Source organism: Eutrigla gurnardus (assembly GCF_963514095.1).
Source record: "Eutrigla gurnardus genome assembly, chromosome: 3".
NCBI classification, from domain to species: Eukaryota; Metazoa; Chordata; class Actinopteri; order Perciformes; family Triglidae; genus Eutrigla; species Eutrigla gurnardus.
The window spans coordinates 29,522,831-29,541,654 of NC_139917.1; the positions used below are offsets into that span (position 1 = coordinate 29,522,831).

The window sequence follows — 18,824 nt, forward strand, 5'->3', positions numbered from 1 at the left end:
TAAGCATCAACATCATCTCCCTAAGGACCTTAACGAGGCGTCGTCACACGTTGTGATGTATTGATTAGAAAAATAAATGTGACATTCATGGGTTAGCTAGCATAGACGCCGGTTGTTAGCATCGTAATGAAGTCGCAAATTTCTACTTTTTTTCTCTCTGAATATTGCCCCCCTCTCTCCGTTTTCCCCCCTACAGTGGCCCTAATACACCGTCGTACAAAGGTGCCTCATTGTTTCTTCCTTTTATTATTATTATTATATTTCCTGTTTAACTCACTGGGTCAACTTGAGATGTTTAATTTGAATTTGAGAGAGATTTTCACAAATCTAGGCTGTTTTCCTCTTAAAGTGTAACAGATTGATGCATCTCCACGGATCATCTGAAAGGTTTGGAATCCACCCCATCGTAGTTTGACAAAATGAGGGGCCCCTCTTACAAACAGAATCTTACATAGGGCCCCCCCAAAGGCAAGAAACGGCTCTGCATCTGAGAAGTAACACGTCACAAAACTGTTGCAACACTTTCAATCTGTTCCTCCACTTCCTGTTTGACATCCTGTCACCCACATTTGTCTCTCGGTGCCGTCGATAACACGGTAAGTCCCGTTTATGTTCACGACAGTTACATTCGTTAAATGTAGAAACTTTCCAAATCCTTCATCTGATCTGTATCTTTATAGTCCAGCGCATGATCTCCTGTGAAATTACAGTTTTTCTCCATTGGTTTGGCTCATTTCTTGAAACAGAAATTACATTCTCAAAACTCTAAGATCATTTGGCAAAAACAGTCTTACAGTTCAGCACAACACCATAGTTCACTTGCAAAAGCTCATATCTCTCCCAAAACTGTTCACTCATGCTTCAACACTAAATTCCTTTCCCATATAAATAGTCAGTGCCCCCAAAAGACAAAAGATCCTTCTCAATTGCTTTGGCTCATTTCTCGAAACAGACCGGACGTTCTCAACACTCTTGGTGCTTTTGCCAAAATAACCTGGATGGTTCAGCACAACACCATGGTTCACCTGCAAAAGCTCATATCTCTCCCAAAACAGTTCGCTCATGTGTCAAATCTAAATTTCTTTCTCATATAAATAGTCAGTGCCCCCAAAATGCATCATCCCTTTGGCATTGTGTAAGCACTGCAAGTCAAAATGTTTAGATGTTTTGTCACTATGGCAGAGGACAATTGAAATATCCCTCATGTCCACCACACAAGTCTTAGCCCAGTCCTTCATTGACAACAGTTACTGTACTCGTTTTTTTGTCTAGCTAACAGAATACAATTGTGTGTAAAACTGAAAAAAATTGGATTTTACGGTAAGAGTAGCCACAGGTTATCGTTCAAACATAGAATTCAAAAGACAACACTCCATTCATAATGTATGTCTTATGTATTTCTTACAGAATGAGTTACCAATGAAATTGTATTGTTGCTTTACTTTTTACCACTATTCTAATGCATCACTGAGCAGTGACTGGAATACTACTGTATCCCATTGAGGTACATTACTGCAGGGCTATAACACACACACACATACACGCACACACACACACACACACACACACACACACACACACACACACACACACACGCACTAAATGAGTATACAACATATAATTCTTACCCTAAATATAATAATTATTGACTGATATTGACTAATATGAGTACATACCTGTTTTCCCTGTGAAAGGTTTGGATGATGGAGGAGACTGTAGAGCGAGGCACATTAGGCTGCACTCTGCGACCTGCCTCCACCATTGTGAGACGGTGGTTGACAACATGGTCTATAATCAACAAGCCCTCCAACTCATACGACCAAATAGGGTAGGGGGGGGGGCGATCGTCTGAGACACCGGAGTGTCGATATTTACTTGACCGCTAGAGGGCGCGCTATTTTGAAACGTAACATATGGTCGTAATTCGGTGCTTGACACACGACCTATGTGGTCGTTTTCTCGAGGAGGACAGTCTGTCTATAATTGTGGCCCGAATTTCATCCGGGACAACATGGTGTCTTCGTGCTCCTCGGCCTCTTCCCCCTATTCCACCACCACGCACCCTTACTCCTCTTCCTCTTCCTCTTCTTCTTCATGGAGCAGGCAGTTGCCCTTGTTCATTTGCTTGGCCAGGTGCCTCCATGTTCAGAAATGGTACTGGTCCTGGTCAACCTTTATATATATATACTGTATATGTTTGGCAGCATTCACAATCATAGACAGCACCTGTCAGGTAACTAAACATACGGTTTGATTGGTCATCTGAGATGAGTGAAACTCCTCCTTCGTTAGTCAAGTTCTAGTTTCACCTGACTGTCAATTACTGTACTCAATTTATCAAATGTTCTAAGAGATTCATATATGGTATTCATGGTATTATGTTCTTGACTTATTTTGACAATTGAACAGACTATTGTGCAAGTGATGACTTACACAATGAAATGATGCTGACATGTTTTGAAGAGAACAACCATTAGACTGAGAATCGACAATCACTTTAGATCAACAAGATCTATTCACCTGGAAATTGTGCTAAATGTAGGCTAGCTGTACTTAATCATTTGCAAAGATGTAATGAGATATTGAGACATGTACTAAGACAATTGCAATTTGATTAATGAATGAGAAATGCAATTCTGTTGTGGACAATTGCCAAGTGGTTTGGAGATTTGTCCATGTTGTTTTGAGAATGTAATTTCTGTTTCAAGAAACGAGCCAAACCAATGGAGAAAAACTGTAACTCATTCCCTTCCTCCACAGTGAGCAGACATGTTGGTTCAACAGCTGCTGATCGAGATGCTGGATGATTTGATCCAAAATGACTTTGAAAAGCTGAAGTGGTACCTCACGTTGGAGGTGTTGCCCGGCTGCAAAGCGATGCCCCAGTCCCGCCTGGAGAGAGCTGAGCGGACGGACACCGTGACACGGATGATGCAGAGCTACGGCCAAGAGTCGGCTGTGAACGTCGCCGTTGAGATCCTGAAGAAGATGAACAACAACAACGCCGCGGAGACGTTAAAGAACAGATACGAAGGTGCAGTTCAGGAAGTTACTGACAAGTAAAAGCATTTTTTTCAGTTTTTTTAACACGAGTGTCTGCATCTGTATCCTCTCAGCTGCAGGGGGGAAAACAATTGCACCCTCCTCCTCCTCCTCCTCCACTGTGGCACCTGTTGCTGCTCCTGCCTCCATGTTGGCTCAGCAAGGAAGTGCCATCATCGCCCCGTCAATCACCGGCTCCACCTTAGGGAAACTGAATATAACCATCCATAAATAAACCCAGGAAACATAACCGGACCCGGGCGAGTAATACACATGAGATTTTGTTCTTTTGTAACATACATTTACTTTAAGTCTCCACATAGCATTAATAAATGTTTTATAACACATTAGCCCACTAGTGGTGTCCCTGGCGAAGAACCAGGGTTCAATTTGTGGAAAAAATAATTAAAATAGATGTTAGAAGATATTAGATTTTCATATTAAAAATATGTACATTATATTATTTTTATTATATTTTGTTGTTTTTTTCCAGCATATATGTGTGTGACCTCAAATTTTTAAAAATCCACTTTAAATTGCTAGCCGAGTATTCTTTGTTTTCCAGCACATTTAAAAAGTGATCCTGACGTTTCATTGTGGCTTCAACACATCTGCATGTCGTCGCCACCTGGTGTCAGCAGGTGGCGCCACAATGATGTGGCTTCAGGCTTGTGGGTCTTTTCTCAGAGGAAGATTCAGACGGAAGAAATGCATGAGAGCATATCTGAAATTTCATCAAAAATCTTTAGTTGTTTTTTGTTTTTCTTTAATGGATCTGGATGAAATTATTGATCAAATAAACCTATTTAAATATCAGAGGAAACGGGGTGAAACTGAATTTAGGCCCTTTGCTTTTTTTATGATATGGTTTACAGTGTTTTTGTCTGACTTTCAAAGAGATTTCCCAGCTGAAATAGTTTCAGATGCGTATTGATTATTTGATCAGTTCAGATATTGTGATCTTCAACACCTGACATGTGATGTCAGCACATTTCTAAAAACTCGGGGGGACAAGGACTCTTGGTAGCTATCTGACTTTTTTTTATTTTTTATTGCAAGACAAAAGGCAAAACTATTACATCACAGGGAACAAGACAGTCAGGTGATGCAAAGTTCATGTCTAAAATATAACTGTGTCCTGTAACATTAAGATTTCCCTTCATCAGGCCTAAACGAGAGCAAAAGGAAAGTATTTTTGGATGTAAAGTGTATAAAGCTGAATGTTTCCATCGAGCCTCACAGTCTTCTTCAGTTTCACGGAGATGCTTCACTATTATCACCTGCTGCCTCCCCTCATCCATAATACATCACAGCTACAGTTCACTGACCCGCCGTGTGTGTGTGTGTGTGTGTGTGTGTGTGTGTGTGTGTGTGTGTGTGTGTGTGTGTGTGTGTGTGTGTCAGCCTGCCCTGTATTTACTCCCTGCCATACTCCATTAAACCTGGTTTGTGTTCTTGTTATCATCAGTGCTGCGGGTTGGGAAACCAGTTTAAAATCCCCCAAACCTGAATATGTGGACATTAAGTCCCTCCGAACCCAAATTCAGGGACTTTATTGGCGCCACCTGGTGGTGGTGCTTGATTGTGAGAGGGACTGTACCACTCACACTTCTGCCAAAAGATAAATTATACAAAAAATAATAATAATTCCACTAGAAAAAACTTGCCTTGGAGTCAGAAAGTGAATCTGCAAAATATCCATATCTGGTAACGTCAACGGATACGAAGTAAAATTAAACCGAGCTAACGTTTACGTTTTAACATTTTACGTAAGCGTAAAGGAAGGTTCTTCCAAAAATGATAAAATCTAATGAAATTGTTGTGATGTCCGCTGCCTCAGGCTAACTTTCATGCTAGCGGAGATCCTTGCTCCCACTATTAGATGCGTAATGCATTTTTACGGACGTTTCTTAGAGCAGTCGTTCCCAAAAACCCACGAATGAGTCGTAGGAGATTTGATTTGGGTCGTTTTTTATTGGAATTTCTTCCACTTTTATTTAACATTTCTATCTGCAGTACACATTTGAGCCACATGAGGGAGCTTTGATGTATTTATTGTTTGCCTACTTCTATGAAAGGCTAACATACATTCTGTTTGTTTTACTGATGGAAGGAAAAACCTGTTGAGCCTTTTAACTCCACCTAAATGTATTTGTGATGAGAGGAAATGAAAATAATATAACATCCTGTTAATTTCGCCTAAATGCATTGATTTGATCCATCTGATACATTTTCATTCACGAAACAAAGATGTGACTTATCAAACGCACGACTCTTCTAAATTGCTTGTTTAACTATTTGGGATAAAATAAGGTAATGTGGAGATGGTCAGGAATGTTCATTTATGCATTTATGCTTTTTGTGAATTGGGTCACTACGGTTTGTCATTCTTAAAACGCTGAACATGACTCCGCCTCCTGCCCCGCCCACCTAAAGCTATCATGTGTAGTTTAGTTTCCTTCTCAGTATTGTGAACTCTGCCCTCCCTCCCTTCACTTGCTGATGAAATATTCATACCATTACCATGATCGTTACCATGACGACAAACCAACACAGCACATATACTATATATATGTATATATATATATATATATATACCTTCTGTACAATTTGTAGAATTAATTTAAAATGTTTCAAACAAACTAATTTCTTCATTTTTAATGACTTCCAAAAGTCTATTTACAAAAATGTAAAGTTATAAAGGCTTACGTTACAAAAAAGAAAACAAAAAAGAGTTTACATCCTTGTTCTGATCCACATTTAATTCAAATTTCTTGTAAAGAAACTTATAAAAATATAAAATCAGCCGCATCGGTGAGGAAAAAACAAGACTATTTCCTTGAATGGAAAATGTAACAGGATGCGTCGGCAAAGTGTGCCGTTTACAGCATGAGAGGGTGGACAAAATAAAAGAAACCCTCTGAAAAAAAAAGTGTTTGATGAAGATGAACATGTTTTTTCTGGAACCTGCTTCCAGGCTGTGAAGAACGTGCACTAAATGCTGATGAGTTTCCGTGGAGCTGTTGACAGAACAGATGAAGCAGCTCGGTCGGCTGCTGAAGCCTAAAACGTCCTCCTTCCTGCTGCTTCAGTGATACGGACGCTGCTTCGCCTCCCAGCGAAGGGGGAAAACAAAAACCTCCGTCACCGTCAGCCCCGCCTCCATGACAGCGTGGCTTCATGTACAAACTTTAAGGATAAAAAAAAATCAAAAATCAGTTCTGTTCAGGTTCAGAAAACCTCTAGAAGGATTTCCATCGGATGGCGGACAGGATGGTGTGGATGAAGTAGAGGAGAGTCGCCACGTACGAGAAGACCTGGAGACACAAAGAGGACAATCAGTGGACCATTTTGATTGGCTGACAGGAGTCATCCTCTGAGGACCATGCATATCTATGGGATAATCCAAACCTGACCAGTGGAATCGTATTACGCTTCCTCCATGGTGTGTTCAGGTGCTGGTGAGAAGCTAAGACTTTGTGCATAAGATGGGTAATAGTTTGACACTAGGGGGGGATGTTTTATAAGCATCCTGTTTCCACGCTAAGCTAAGATAAGCTAAGCTAAGCTAAGCTAACCAGCTGCTGATTGTAGCTTCGTATTGAGTGTGTAGATTTGAGAGTGATATCAACCCGAACATCTAACCCTCAGAAACAAAGAGAAGGAGAGGATATCACTGAATGTTTCTTTGCGGTCGTTGTGTTTATCATCAGTATGTGATGAATCCTGTGAGTTCAGGACCCCCTGCAGGTTTCGTTCAGCGTCCGACTCACCACCGCAGCGATGTCCAGCTTGTAGTTTCGGGAGGAGGTCGCGTCCTTCATCTCCAGCGTCACTTTGGCCAAAGCCACCGAGGCGCTGAGGTAGAAGAAGGCGGCGATGCCGTGATACGCCAAGTCCTGCCAGACGGAGAGGGAGACAAAAAGGGAAAGAACGTGAGGAACTCTACGTTGGCACGGAGACAAAACACACACTCACACCCTAAACTGGCATTGTGTTGTTAACTGCCCAGTAAGGAAGCAGCCCAAAAGCAGACTCAAACCTGCAAGACAAACAGAAAGCAATGGAAGAAAGAGGTGTGCTGATTTGGTGATTCTTTTGCATAAAAGACTCTCAAAACCTCAGATGCCAGATTGTACTTGAACACACCTAAAGGAGGAGTTTCATCGAACTGTCAGTCTGTTGATGCTGATCTGAACTTTGTTGCCTGTTCTGACTCATCACACATTGTGGAACTTTTCCAGCTCTAACCTCATTGTGTAACTCCACCGACACTTTTTAATTGACCTCCTTGATGGATTGATGGATCCATCATTTGGATCCTCCCATCCCGGGAGAAGTAGGCCACATGCCTAAGACCCAAGGATGCAACCAAGGGTCACAAACTCAAAATGACGGGCAGGAACTAAAGGTGGGGTGTTCAGGATTGGGACTAAAAGGGCAGGAAGTTGTCATCTTTCCCAGAATCGACGGTAAATTAGTTGCGGAGGACTTACCGCTGTAGCCCAGACGCCTCTGTTACGATGCCCCCCGCAGGCGAAGACCACCAGCCAGATGAAAGTCATGACGAAGCAGAAGACGGAGACGAACATGACCCAGCCTTGGGGGTTCTGAGGGACCACGAACGTGCACGCTACCAGGATCCAGACCAGACCGCCAAAGACCTGCGGGGAAAACACCAGAGACCCATGAGAGGAGGAAGACCCTGACTTGAGAAAACAGAAAGCGTTGCAGCCACTAGGGCGGTGTTATGTTATACAGGTCTCATTTATTGACCTTTGAACCCTGCAGCTTGGCTAACAATTCCCCCCCGCTTCCAGTCTTTGTGCTAAGCTAAGCTACAACACGTCATTGGCCTGTTGTTCAATGCATCACAGCAGCTTATCAACACTTTGTTTCTTCTTCTTTTTTTAAAGCTATATAAAGATTATCACTATTATTATAAACATATTCAACCTGCTCTCTTGGTGGCACTTTCTGTTATTTCGGTAAGGGGTGTTTCCATTATTCTGTCCACCCTGTATTTCCAGCACAGAGCTGGGCGTCGCTGCCTTCATCCACGCTGCACCTGATGATTGACAGGCTGCATTATTCATGGGGCTTCACCAGACTGCACCTGCTCACACACACGGTTTCTGTGGGTTTCAGAGGGATTTGGGCTGATACCAGGTCAGTGTTGGGACCACGAGTCAGACCAGTTCTTGGGCTAATTTCAGGAAGTTCTTCACAGTAATTCCAGCAACCAGATCTGCTGGATTTTCAACAATAATGTACCAAGACTGGTCCTCTTTTTTACTTTTAGCACATTCACATTTTTCCTTTAAAAAGGGAAATTGCTGCTCTGCCAATTATAATTTCCCTTGGGCATTACATTCAGGAACTTCCTCAGGTTTCACTTCCATTTCACTCTCCTTTCATTGTTGATGGATGTATCTACATTTCTGAACCATAGATGGAAAATCCAAATGTCCTTGTGTTGCTTCGTTTACAAACATTGCAAATGAAATCCAACACTTGGACGCATCAGAATCCAGCGTCTTGTTGCCACTTATGTGGACATATAACATGCACGATTCAGTGACAGACATTTTAAAAATCTCTCGGCACATCACTTTGTTTCTTCTCTCTGAAACACTGACTGACTGACGAACAAACGAACCAGCGAATCAAAACGAGTTCAGATTATTTGTGATGAAACCAAGAAAAGAAATGTGGTGTTCTCCGTGCAGCTTCTAGTCTCCGATTCAGGAAGTAAAACCCAGAATGTGTGCGTGAAAGCAGTGCAAAGCTCACAGGAAATTTGATTTTAGGTTCGTTTGGGAAGTTTTCACCCGTGCGTAAAAGTGCGCGCTCCGTGCGTCACAGCCAGACGGCGGCTTTCTGCTTCTTACCAGCTCAGGCAGGTAGAGGATGTCGGGGATGGTCGTGCATATTCCGAGCCCGCTGGGGAGGTTCCCCATGGTGGCAGTGTTGGAGGCCATCCTGGTGCTGGTGCTGGTGCTGCTGGTCGGACTGAAGCGGGACTCGGAGCTGCTGCAGGTTAAACCAGGATCCGACTGGAAAAACCGGAATCCCCATCAGCCGCGTGGAGACACGCCCGGCGGCTCGCACACACCGGAGTGTCGGTGCGCTCCGCTGGAGGTTCAGCGTTGAGACAGACTTATCGATGTGTGACCGGCGTCACTCCTTTGGTCACCATGGCAACCTGCAGCAGCTCTGCATCGCGATGACAACAATAGACAAGCGATGTTGTTTTTATTCCTTTTTAGGAATCAGAATACCCTCATACTAAAATAGTTGATCATTTATATTAATAATTAGCTGTACTGACGTCATATTTATTCATTTATACAGCATATTTCACTCCAAGGGAAATAGTGCAATTGTCAACAACAATAATAATTAAGAACATACATGTAATATTTGTGTTACAATACACACTTTACCAACAACCTGGATGCAATAAAGACAATAAAGACAGTGAGTCCCCGTAGTAGCAGTCAAGCTAACAGCAGTCGTGAATACCCCCAAACATACCCCCGGTTCTGAAAAGTGAAGCCCATGCTGAAGTGCCTTTGACTTGCATTCTCTCTGCTGGCCATCAGGAGGCGACTCCTCTGGTTGCAAAAAGAAGTCTGATTGCATTGGAGGTCTATTGTTAACAGCTTCACACCAGAATCCAGATGGATCCAGATCCAGTAAGGTTTGCTGCTCGGGGTGCCTCTCTACCGCTTGAGTTCATCAGATCCACCCGTCGCACCCGTCCACCCGGTTGCATCGCTACTTTAGAGCTTCTACAAGGAACTTTTATTTTGTGTTTATTTTGCCAGTTCATGTGGACAAAAGCAGTAGTGCCAGCCTCACTTTAGAAAACCTCTAATTTTACCGCAGCACGGTCTAACGGTGTTCCCCATGTAGTCCTAGTTCTGGTTCTACTTTGTATCCCTTCCCTCCGAAGGTTCCAGCAATACGGCCTGGGCCAAACCATGTTATGTCTGTTTAATCATTACCCACTAGGGAAGTCCTAAAGTAGCATTCTTAACTGAAATATACAAATAAAACTTGATTTTTTGTTGTGGTAACATCTGATCTGGGATCTGTTTGTGACCCTGCAGCCTTTCACACCTCGCACTGTAAACAACGGATCCATGGAAACCACCAGCATCTCGTTTGGCAGGCGAGCTGTCAGACAAACACCTCAGATAATCGCCGGGCCGGATCTGGTTTCCAACCGCTGACATCTGATCCTTTTCTGACCGCGAAACCTACTTGTGACGGAGACATCACTCTGTGGACCGTGTGTCGGGACGGGGCGAGACCTGGTCCAAAAACCTGGAGCTGGAACTCCTCTGCTGCTTCTTCCAAAACCACGAACCTCTCTGATGCAACAAGTGAGACAGCTGTTCTCACTGTCAACATATTGTCTTGTATTTATGCAACTCATTGCTTGTAACACAACAACATATTGAAACCACATTAATTGATTGTCTAAACGTTTTAAAATATGAATCGGCATCATGTGGCTTCATGGGCTCAGCCTCCAGCAACCTGAGCTGCAGCAAATTCCTCCGTCTCCCCTCTATTGTGTCATCGGGTAACGCCGCCGTGTTATCTAATCTGCAGCTCCATCAGCGGAGGCTGCACTCGGCTGAATACTTCATGATAAGTATGATAAGTAAGAATTTACATTCCTGGATCAATACTGATGCAGTTCACAGTTGTTTTATAGTTAAAGTCATCTTAGTAGCTAACTGCATTGGTAGCGTGTAGCATCCTGCCCCCTAAAGCATCCCCTGCTTTCTGGTCTGGTGGACTCTAAATGGACCATAATGGACTAAATGAACATCATGCTGGATTGAAGAAGACTTGAAACTAGAGATTGAGACCATAAACTCATATTTTCAGTCTTTATTGAGTCATATTCTCATAGACTTCTATGCAGTCGGATTTCTTTTTACAACCAGTGGAGTAACATCTATTTGCTTGCAGAGCGGTGTAGAGGTGACATGTTGCCAGAAGACAGATTCTTGCGTCAGAGTAAAGACAATGTAGCTTTGTGTCTTTAATCTAAAAGATTTGTCAATGTCATGGCTGAACATGGAGATGATGGGGAGAATATACGCAGGTTAATAGTTTAAATGTGCTCTGATCCGAGGAGGATCCAGCTGAACTGGTTTGTTTTCATACCATGAAACACCATCAAACGTCATATCACAGTCGTCACAAATAGACTGCTGTTGGGGAACGAGTTTAAGGTCCTGACGGTGACCTTTAAGTTGCTAAAACTATTTCCTATAATAATAATAAAAGGCCAGCAGCATTCATGTTTGGGATATATTTAGCACCATAGAATATTTTTGGTCACTATCACTATTACGATCTGTAATGATTCATCATTTATTACCTGAATCTGTAGAAGCTTTCAAATAAATATGGTGGAGTCAAAAGTGTTCTCAGATGTAGGCCTAGAGGAGTAGAAGTATAAAGTAGCATGTGATGGAAATATTCAAGTAAAGTACAAATAACTCAGTACTTTAATGTACTTTGTTACTCTCCCCCACCCAACGTGCACTTTTCCTCTCTAAGGTGCTGTAGTGTCGCCTGCTGGTGAGGAGAGTCATTTTTTTTAATACAAATTGTATTTAAGAAAAGATTACGAGATCCTTTTTCATAATTACAAAATAAGCCGTCTAATTTTTTTTTATCCAGTGAATGCAATGTGCTTCCGTAGATCAGACATGTACTCCACATAAAATGTACTTTTGACAATACATAATATACAGAAAAAAAATAATAATAAAAAAATATATATATATATATATATATATGTTCTTATATAAAAAACATACATATCTTCTATAAATAAATGAAAGAGTTCGAGAGTTTTAATACTTCAGGAGTGTATTCCCCGCGCCCGTATTTACGGTATTACGGTATTTCAGCTGCGCCTCTACTAGCTGTATTACCGTACCTGAGGATATGGCGGCTGCCAGCAAACAAGCAGCAGCAGCAGCACCGCAGCCCACCGTGAGTCTTCTTCTCTGCCCTTTTTCTTGTATTATTAATCACCCTGAAACACTCAACTGTTCTTCATCATGTTTCAGACGACCAGTTAGCATGTCGGCTAGCCTTCTGCTAGCTGCCATTCACCAGCACAGAGTGTATTTACTGTGACTTGTAATCTTTGATTCTTGTTGTACGGTGTACCGGAAGCGACATTTTTTTTCTTAACTGTCACATTAAAAGCGAACATCCAGGTGTTTATTTTGACATCCTGTTGTTATAGAAACAGGACTAAACGTCACTTTGTTTGTGTATTAAGGAAACTATTACAACGATGCAGGTTGTACTGTAGCGTTAGCATGGTGTGCGCCGTGTGAACGGAAGCAGGCTCCCAGCAATGGCACGTCACGTTACCGTAACAGAGAGGAGACCATGTAGTCGCACAGCTGGTTGCATCCACAGGTTTAAAAGGAGCTAAACGGACCTAGAGATACAGACGGATTATTAGCCTTACATTAGAAGGTTGAGTAGGTGATTCTAGTCAGAAACACTTTCTGTTACGTTACCTGAAATCCTGAAAAAAAAAAAAAAAAAAAAAAGTCATCTGTGGCCGTGACAGGACTGTAAAAACCCCGTCCAAACAAATACATTTTAGGTTCAGCAATGCATTCAAAGTCAAAGTTTTAGCCTTTAAAGCATTTAAAGCGTTATCAAGTCTTTTCATTAGGATGTCCAGAAAGAGAGAGAACAATAATAGTAAATACAATAGTTTCTCTGAAGGTTTATAAAGTTAAATTAAAGACCAGAGAGTAGTGACTGCTGCTGAATCAGAGCCAAAGTACTGCATTTTAAAATAATTTTATCAGCAAATCTGCTTAAAAAATGACAGATACCGATCATCATTAACATGCTACGGTATTCAGATCGGACCCTTGGGCCGGCTAGTTGTGGTTCTGTTCCTTGGGCTGGCTGGATCCGACTCTTGGGCCGGCTGGTTCAGACTCTTGGGCCGGCTGGTTCCAACTTTTGGACCGGCTTGTTTCTGGCCCTTGGCCCGGCTTGTTCCAAGGGACAGAAGCCTGGAACTGTGGTTTTTATGTTTTGTACAATTAATAACCTCCCCCCGTCCTCTCATCTTGTGAACAGACGCCACAGCAGAGACGGACGATCAGAACAGAATTGAAACTTGCCTCTCTGTTTACAAGAAGAAGTGCCAACGCCTGACTCATTTTACAGCTATCGGGTCACATCATCAGGTTTCACCGCTGTGGGTTTTCTAAAGACAACTGCATGCTGGGACGTTATAAATGTTGAGCCGAACCCTCCTGAGCAGACCTCCCCTGATCACAGTGTCACTCTGTTCCTTTTGTGTGGTTCCAGCCGGCGGTTTCACCAATGCCTCGATGGAAGGCGTTCTTCAGTCAGCACTTGCGATGGTCCAACACCGCCACCCAAGCCCTCGTCCTGTCCGTCATCACATTTTGCGTCGTGCTCCCTCTGTGCTGCCATCGCCTGCTTTACTCTTACTTCTTCATCAGGTCCATGTACCTGGACTCCATGAGTGAGGAGGTCTTACGGGAAAGCCTCGACCGAGGCCAGGATGCACTGCACTTCTGGCAGAGTGCTTCCACCGCAGCGGCGGTGTCATCCCGATTCAGTGACATTGCCCAGCATCCTGAGCTGCTGGTTACCGTGGTGACGGCCAGGCGGAAGGAGGGGAGGAACTTCCACTACCTGCTCCAGGTCATGCGGCAGCTGAGCGGCATTCTGGGAGACTGTGGGGAGCGCCGATGTGCAGAGGTGTTGGTGTGCGACGTGGAAAGCGGCCCCCAGGAAAACCAGGATGCCAAGATGCTCGAGGCCCACTTCAAGGTGATCCGGCGTTCTCCTCAAGAGCAGCAGAGGAACCGGGAACGAATCAACACCTTCGAGAGGGAGAAGAGAGATTACGTATTTTGTCTCCGCAAGGGATGGGAGCTGGTGAAGCCCAAAAACGTGGTTGTTCTGGAGGACGATGCCTTGCCAACACATGACTTTTTCACAGTCGTAAAGGACCTGCTGTCGCGTCGGTTTTCCCTCCATACTCTTTACGTGAAGTTGTATCACCCCGAAAGGCTGCAGCGCTACTGGAACCCGGAGCCTTACCGCATCCTGGAGTGGGTGGGGCTCGGTCTGGTCGGTGCAACGGTCCTTCTCCTCACCTTTCCTTACTGGAACCCCTGCTCGTTCTCCTTCACACTGTCAGCCGGCCACCTTCTCTTCTTCAGCCTCTACATCATGGCGGCCACGGAGCTGCTGGGGCGGCACTACCTCCTGGAGTTGCGGAGACTTTCCCCGCAGCTCTACGCCGTCTCCCCGGCCACCGAGTGCTGCACCCCCGCCATGCTCTTCCCGGGCAACTCCTCGCTCAGGGTGGCCGAGTATCTGGACGGCTCGTTCTGTGTCAAGGGGAATGCCAAAGACATGGTTCTGTATCAGATGGCAAGGACCATTCCCGGGGAGAGGTCTCACAGCGTGGAACCGAACCTCATCACCCACATCGGGGCCTATTCCTCGGTCAGGGCCAACCCACCCAGGCCCAAACTCCTGTGACGAGGAGGCAACGTAATGCAACAAGGCTGGATTTAATCAGGTTCCTTCTAACTTTGTCACACTTTTGTCTTCTGTTACCAGACGTTTATAGAAATTGCTCAGTGAGTTTTGGTGATTTGCAGATGAAAAGTCATCAAGATTAAGGGGTGCGCCGATCCGACTCTTTCAGTCCCGAAACCAATACCGATAGCGATAGCTGGGTACTCGACATTGGTCGATACCGAGTACCGCACTTGCTTTTGTCTCAGTAGCATTTCAAAGGTTTGATCAGCGGGTTTACCAAAGGACCTGATTGTAAATGAATACCGTGAAACCGGTTTATGTCACTTTGTGAAGGCAAAACGTGTCACTTTTCAACTGGATGTCAGACAGAAGTTTGGACGCAGCTTTTCATCTGCAACTCATAGAAATTGCATTTGCTGTTTTCAGTTTGGGATGAGACATCATATCAATTGCTGGAAAACTTCTCTCATCACTTTCAATCATATCTGGGGTCATGATTCAACTATTTATCTTCATGGTGAAGGGTTTGTTCACTGTTTGTACGCCAGACCTTATTATAACTAAATTTGGGTTTTGATTGCATTTCATCAAACCTTTTATCAATTTTCTAAATTTCAATCAGCTACAAATGATTTAATTTGCCATTTGAATCTGTGAAAGTGTCATTAGGGCTAGGTTTTCGCACGATTGATAAAAAATAAAAAAAAACCTGCCCACTCCGGCAGAAGCTACAACCCATACTACTGGGATTCACATGGAGATGTCTGAGCCGACAGCTAGCAGCTAACAGTAACAACAACGTGAGCAATACCAACGATGGATACGGTTGTGTGTGGTTGAAAAACAGTGAACACATCTTTTAGGGGGAAGGTCTAATGTGTGAGCGGCCCCGGCTGTCTGTGGATCAAATATGATAAGATGTATTAATGTTGGAGGACAATCTAGATTTTCTGATTGTGGCCTTTGTCCTTTAACACTTTTGTAATTTCGTTATATTTGTGAAATTGTGAGCAGCTTTCTTCGGTGGCAGATTTACCATAAAATCCATATAGATTTTTGAAACTATGTTTAGTAGTAGACAAAAGCAGATTCTCATTTCATTGCATTATTGTTATTGTAATTTCAAACTAAATATGTTCCCCTTTTAAACATTTAAAGAGAAAAATACTTTTAGGCAGCAGGATTTGTCTAAAACAAGACATTCACCAAACTAAAGAAGAATCCGGATTGTGCTGCTTGTGTTAGCTTAGCTTTAGCTTAGAAAAAGAAGATTTTGTGAACATCTCTACCACCCAATGTGCCTTTTCATATTTTTTGACGATAGACAATTGAGAGGTTTTGTTCCATAATAGAATATTACCCATGATTCAGCTCTGGAGGAAATGACAGTTGCAATATTTAAATGTGTTTAATTTGTACATACTCTTATATAATAAGAATAAATAATAGTAAGAATTACAAGAAGTAGCTGCCCAAAGTAAAAACCCAACGAACCTATAAGAGTTAGTCTCCCACTAACAGGTTCAAAGTCCGGAGCTCCAGCTGGTTCCTGTTATCAGCTCTAAACCGACAAATTAAGAGTTTGAAACTCAAAGAAATGGAGAGCATATGATAAATATAACAAACATGGAGAGTTTACAAACTTTTTTAAATGATCACAATATGTTTCATAGAAATATGCTACTTCCTGTTGTGTTTGAGAAATATCCACGTAAGACAAGTTTTGATTTAATCGACATGTCATTCTTGTGGAATGTTAATTTATTAACTTATGTTTATGTGCTGGAAAATCACAAATTGGCCTTATTACCTCCGAATCATAATAGTTTATTTGAAGTGACAGTTTTACTAAAATCTCTTAAAACATGAAGCAGACTGACTTCAGATGAATAACTGTTGATGAAAAATATCATTAACCGTAATTACTTTAAATTATTAAAGTAGCTGTATCTAAAAAATAATTAATAATAATTATCAAATTAAAAAAATGTATTTAACTTGACAACTCTTTTGCTCATCTGCAGATGGTTTAATTTTTTTAATCCTTGTTTCACGTTTATGACAATAATTACTCAAATGAAAATTAGTCAATGTAGGGTTTGATTTAATCTTGGTTGTGGTTTGATTTTAGGTTTTTATTTCTGCATGATTTTATTTTGAAATTAATCCTAAAAAGTGCTTTTGTTCTACATTCACAACAATACAAACATTCAAATTAAGTCTGAATGTTTCTGATGTGTTTTTCATTTCTTCATTTTGTTTGCACGTTAATAGAATTTAAGCGCACAAATATTCATTTTATTTCTGTTTTTATTTTACTTTTTTAGACATCAAATTATCGTCTATCGGTTAGACTGAAGGGTGATTCATATATCCTTTTTTCCCTGTTCCAAGAACATATTTTGAGTTGAATTTAAATCTGTTTACATTGACTCTTTTACTGTTTTCTACATTTTGAAACACAATAAATCACTACGTTTGGAGTCACTTGGTTTGCAGAATCCTTGAGGTGAACGGAGATGTTTAGTCTTCATGTTTGATTCAACAGGTCTTTTAGGGGCTCAGTCGCTCATGGAGCCATTGCTTAAAATATTAGCATCTATCCCAGGCAGCAACTTCCGGTTCTGAGAAGTGAAGCCGAGGCTGAAGTGCCTTATACTTGCCTTCCCTCTGCTGGCCATCAGAGGGCGACTCATCTGGTTGTAAAAAGAAGTCTGATTGCATGGAAGTCTATGAGAAAATGACCCTACTACCCTACAGCATGATGTTCATTTAGTACATTATGGTCCATTTAGAGTCCACCAGACCAGAAAGCAGGGGATGCTTTAGGGGGCGGGGCTACCTTGTGATTGACAGCTTGCTACCTTGAAATGTGATTGACAGCTTGCTATGATTGAAAGCTAACTGGAAAAAGTTAGCTTTGTAATTCGAGGTCAAGTGCTAAAGTCATCTTAGTAGCTAACTGTTGTAACAGATCTCAGATCAGATCTCAAAGACAAAAGTATGAGAAGAATGATGAAGACGAAAACATGTTGAGGTTTCAGAGGAGGTTCTCAGTCGCTTGAACCTGAAGGCTGCAGAAGGCGTTCGTTGTCCCCAGCTGACGGACCATCTGACACTTTAGTGGATATTGAGTTGACTTTCACCTCCAGACAAAATCTAGAACTTTATGGAAATCCACATCTGCTCTCTGCCACATCACAGAAGGTGGGAAGGATTTTAAATAACAAGACTGCCAGCGCCCCCTGCAGGATTCTCCACTGCAGATCAGCTGACCTCTTAAGGTTAAGTGCTGGCCCCTTCAAAAGCACCATTTAAAAAAAAAAAACGCCATTTCTAAGCTGTAAAAAATAGCTCGACAGGAGGAATATACATTCAGGACTTTGTAAATGTGTGGCAACACTGAGTGTTATTCAAATAATGTGTTCAATGATACAGTCAATATTTCAGTCACTTAGTATTATTATAATTATTATTTAGACTTTCATACACCAAACTTTACAGTTTCATTCCCGTCTGTATTCTGAAGTGTTTTTTCATGTATCCTTTTATATAGAGAACATTTTGTTCCTAAATTAGAACTAAACTGTATATAACTAACTATATAACTAACTGTTGGCAATATTTACTTATTAATGGAGTGATGTTGATATATAAAACCAAAATCACACAAAAAAAGGAATCTCAACACAAAGCAGGCAGGTAAAGTGTGTGTTCTTTGGTAGAAGTTTCCTGTAACGGACTGCACTTTCTAAAGGAAGCCAGCAGGGGGCTCTAAAGACATGCTGCCAGGTTATTAACGACTCTTCTTCTGAGAGAATGTGAAATGACAGTATTCTCCAGGTATAATGTGTACTACTAAATGCTTCAAATATCCGTATTATGTTCTGTCTTCTAGCTCTCTTCCTTTTTTAGTTCATTGCATGAGATGTTCACTGTTTGTAAGGAAACCTGGGAACGATTTCTTATAAAAATCTGCGAGAAGGTAAGTAACTTTTACTTTGAGTACTCTTCAATTGAGCTACTTTTCACTTGTACTTGAGTCATTTTGTTTGTACTTCTACTTAAGTAGGATCATTCAGTACTCTTTACACCTCGTGACGTCATCGCTTGGATGCTGTCCGAGTGTAAACTGTGATTTAATCTTAACAAAAAGAGTACACATATAATCTCTCTCTCTCTCT

General features: G+C 42.1%; 3 protein-coding genes across 5 annotated transcripts; 2 read left to right on the top strand and 1 right to left on the bottom strand.

Moving 5' to 3' along the window:
* The first annotated feature begins 522 nt into the window (after positions 1-522).
* LOC311011644 (uncharacterized protein) lies at positions 523-6,231 on the top strand. Of its 2 annotated transcripts, XR_014596912.1 has the most exons (4): positions 523-596; positions 2,761-3,034; positions 3,117-4,947; positions 4,987-6,231. XR_014596912.1 is itself a non-coding variant. In XM_084006698.1 (3 exons), the coding sequence occupies exons 2-3, from the start codon at positions 2,770-2,772 to the stop codon at positions 3,275-3,277; spliced, it is 426 nt and encodes a 141-aa protein (XP_083862824.1). In that variant the 5' UTR covers positions 523-596; positions 2,761-2,769; the 3' UTR covers positions 3,278-6,231. The 2 variants fall into 2 exon arrangements, 1 of the variants encoding a protein (XP_083862824.1); XM_084006698.1 differs by having other exon boundaries at positions 3,117-6,231.
* On the bottom strand, positions 5,786-9,134 carry LOC311011643 (myelin and lymphocyte protein-like). Its single transcript, XM_084006697.1, has 4 exons — positions 8,934-9,134; positions 7,539-7,706; positions 6,816-6,941; positions 5,786-6,359 (listed from the first exon to the last, which is right to left on the bottom strand). The coding sequence occupies exons 1-4, from the start codon at positions 9,021-9,023 to the stop codon at positions 6,285-6,287; spliced, it is 459 nt and encodes a 152-aa protein (XP_083862823.1). The 5' UTR covers positions 9,024-9,134; the 3' UTR covers positions 5,786-6,284.
* A 2,879-nt stretch (positions 9,135-12,013) lies between these two features.
* pgap4 (post-GPI attachment to proteins GalNAc transferase 4) lies at positions 12,014-17,127 on the top strand. 2 transcript variants are annotated; one of them, XM_084006695.1, is made up of 3 exons: positions 12,014-12,069; positions 13,192-13,312; positions 13,426-17,127. In XM_084006695.1, the coding sequence occupies exon 3, from the start codon at positions 13,441-13,443 to the stop codon at positions 14,635-14,637; it is 1,197 nt and encodes a 398-aa protein (XP_083862821.1). In that variant the 5' UTR covers positions 12,014-12,069; positions 13,192-13,312; positions 13,426-13,440; the 3' UTR covers positions 14,638-17,127. The 2 variants fall into 2 exon arrangements, with proteins under 2 accessions (XP_083862821.1, XP_083862822.1); XM_084006696.1 differs by lacking the exon at positions 13,192-13,312 and having other exon boundaries at positions 12,039-12,069.
* Positions 17,128-18,824: the final 1,697 nt, after the last annotated feature.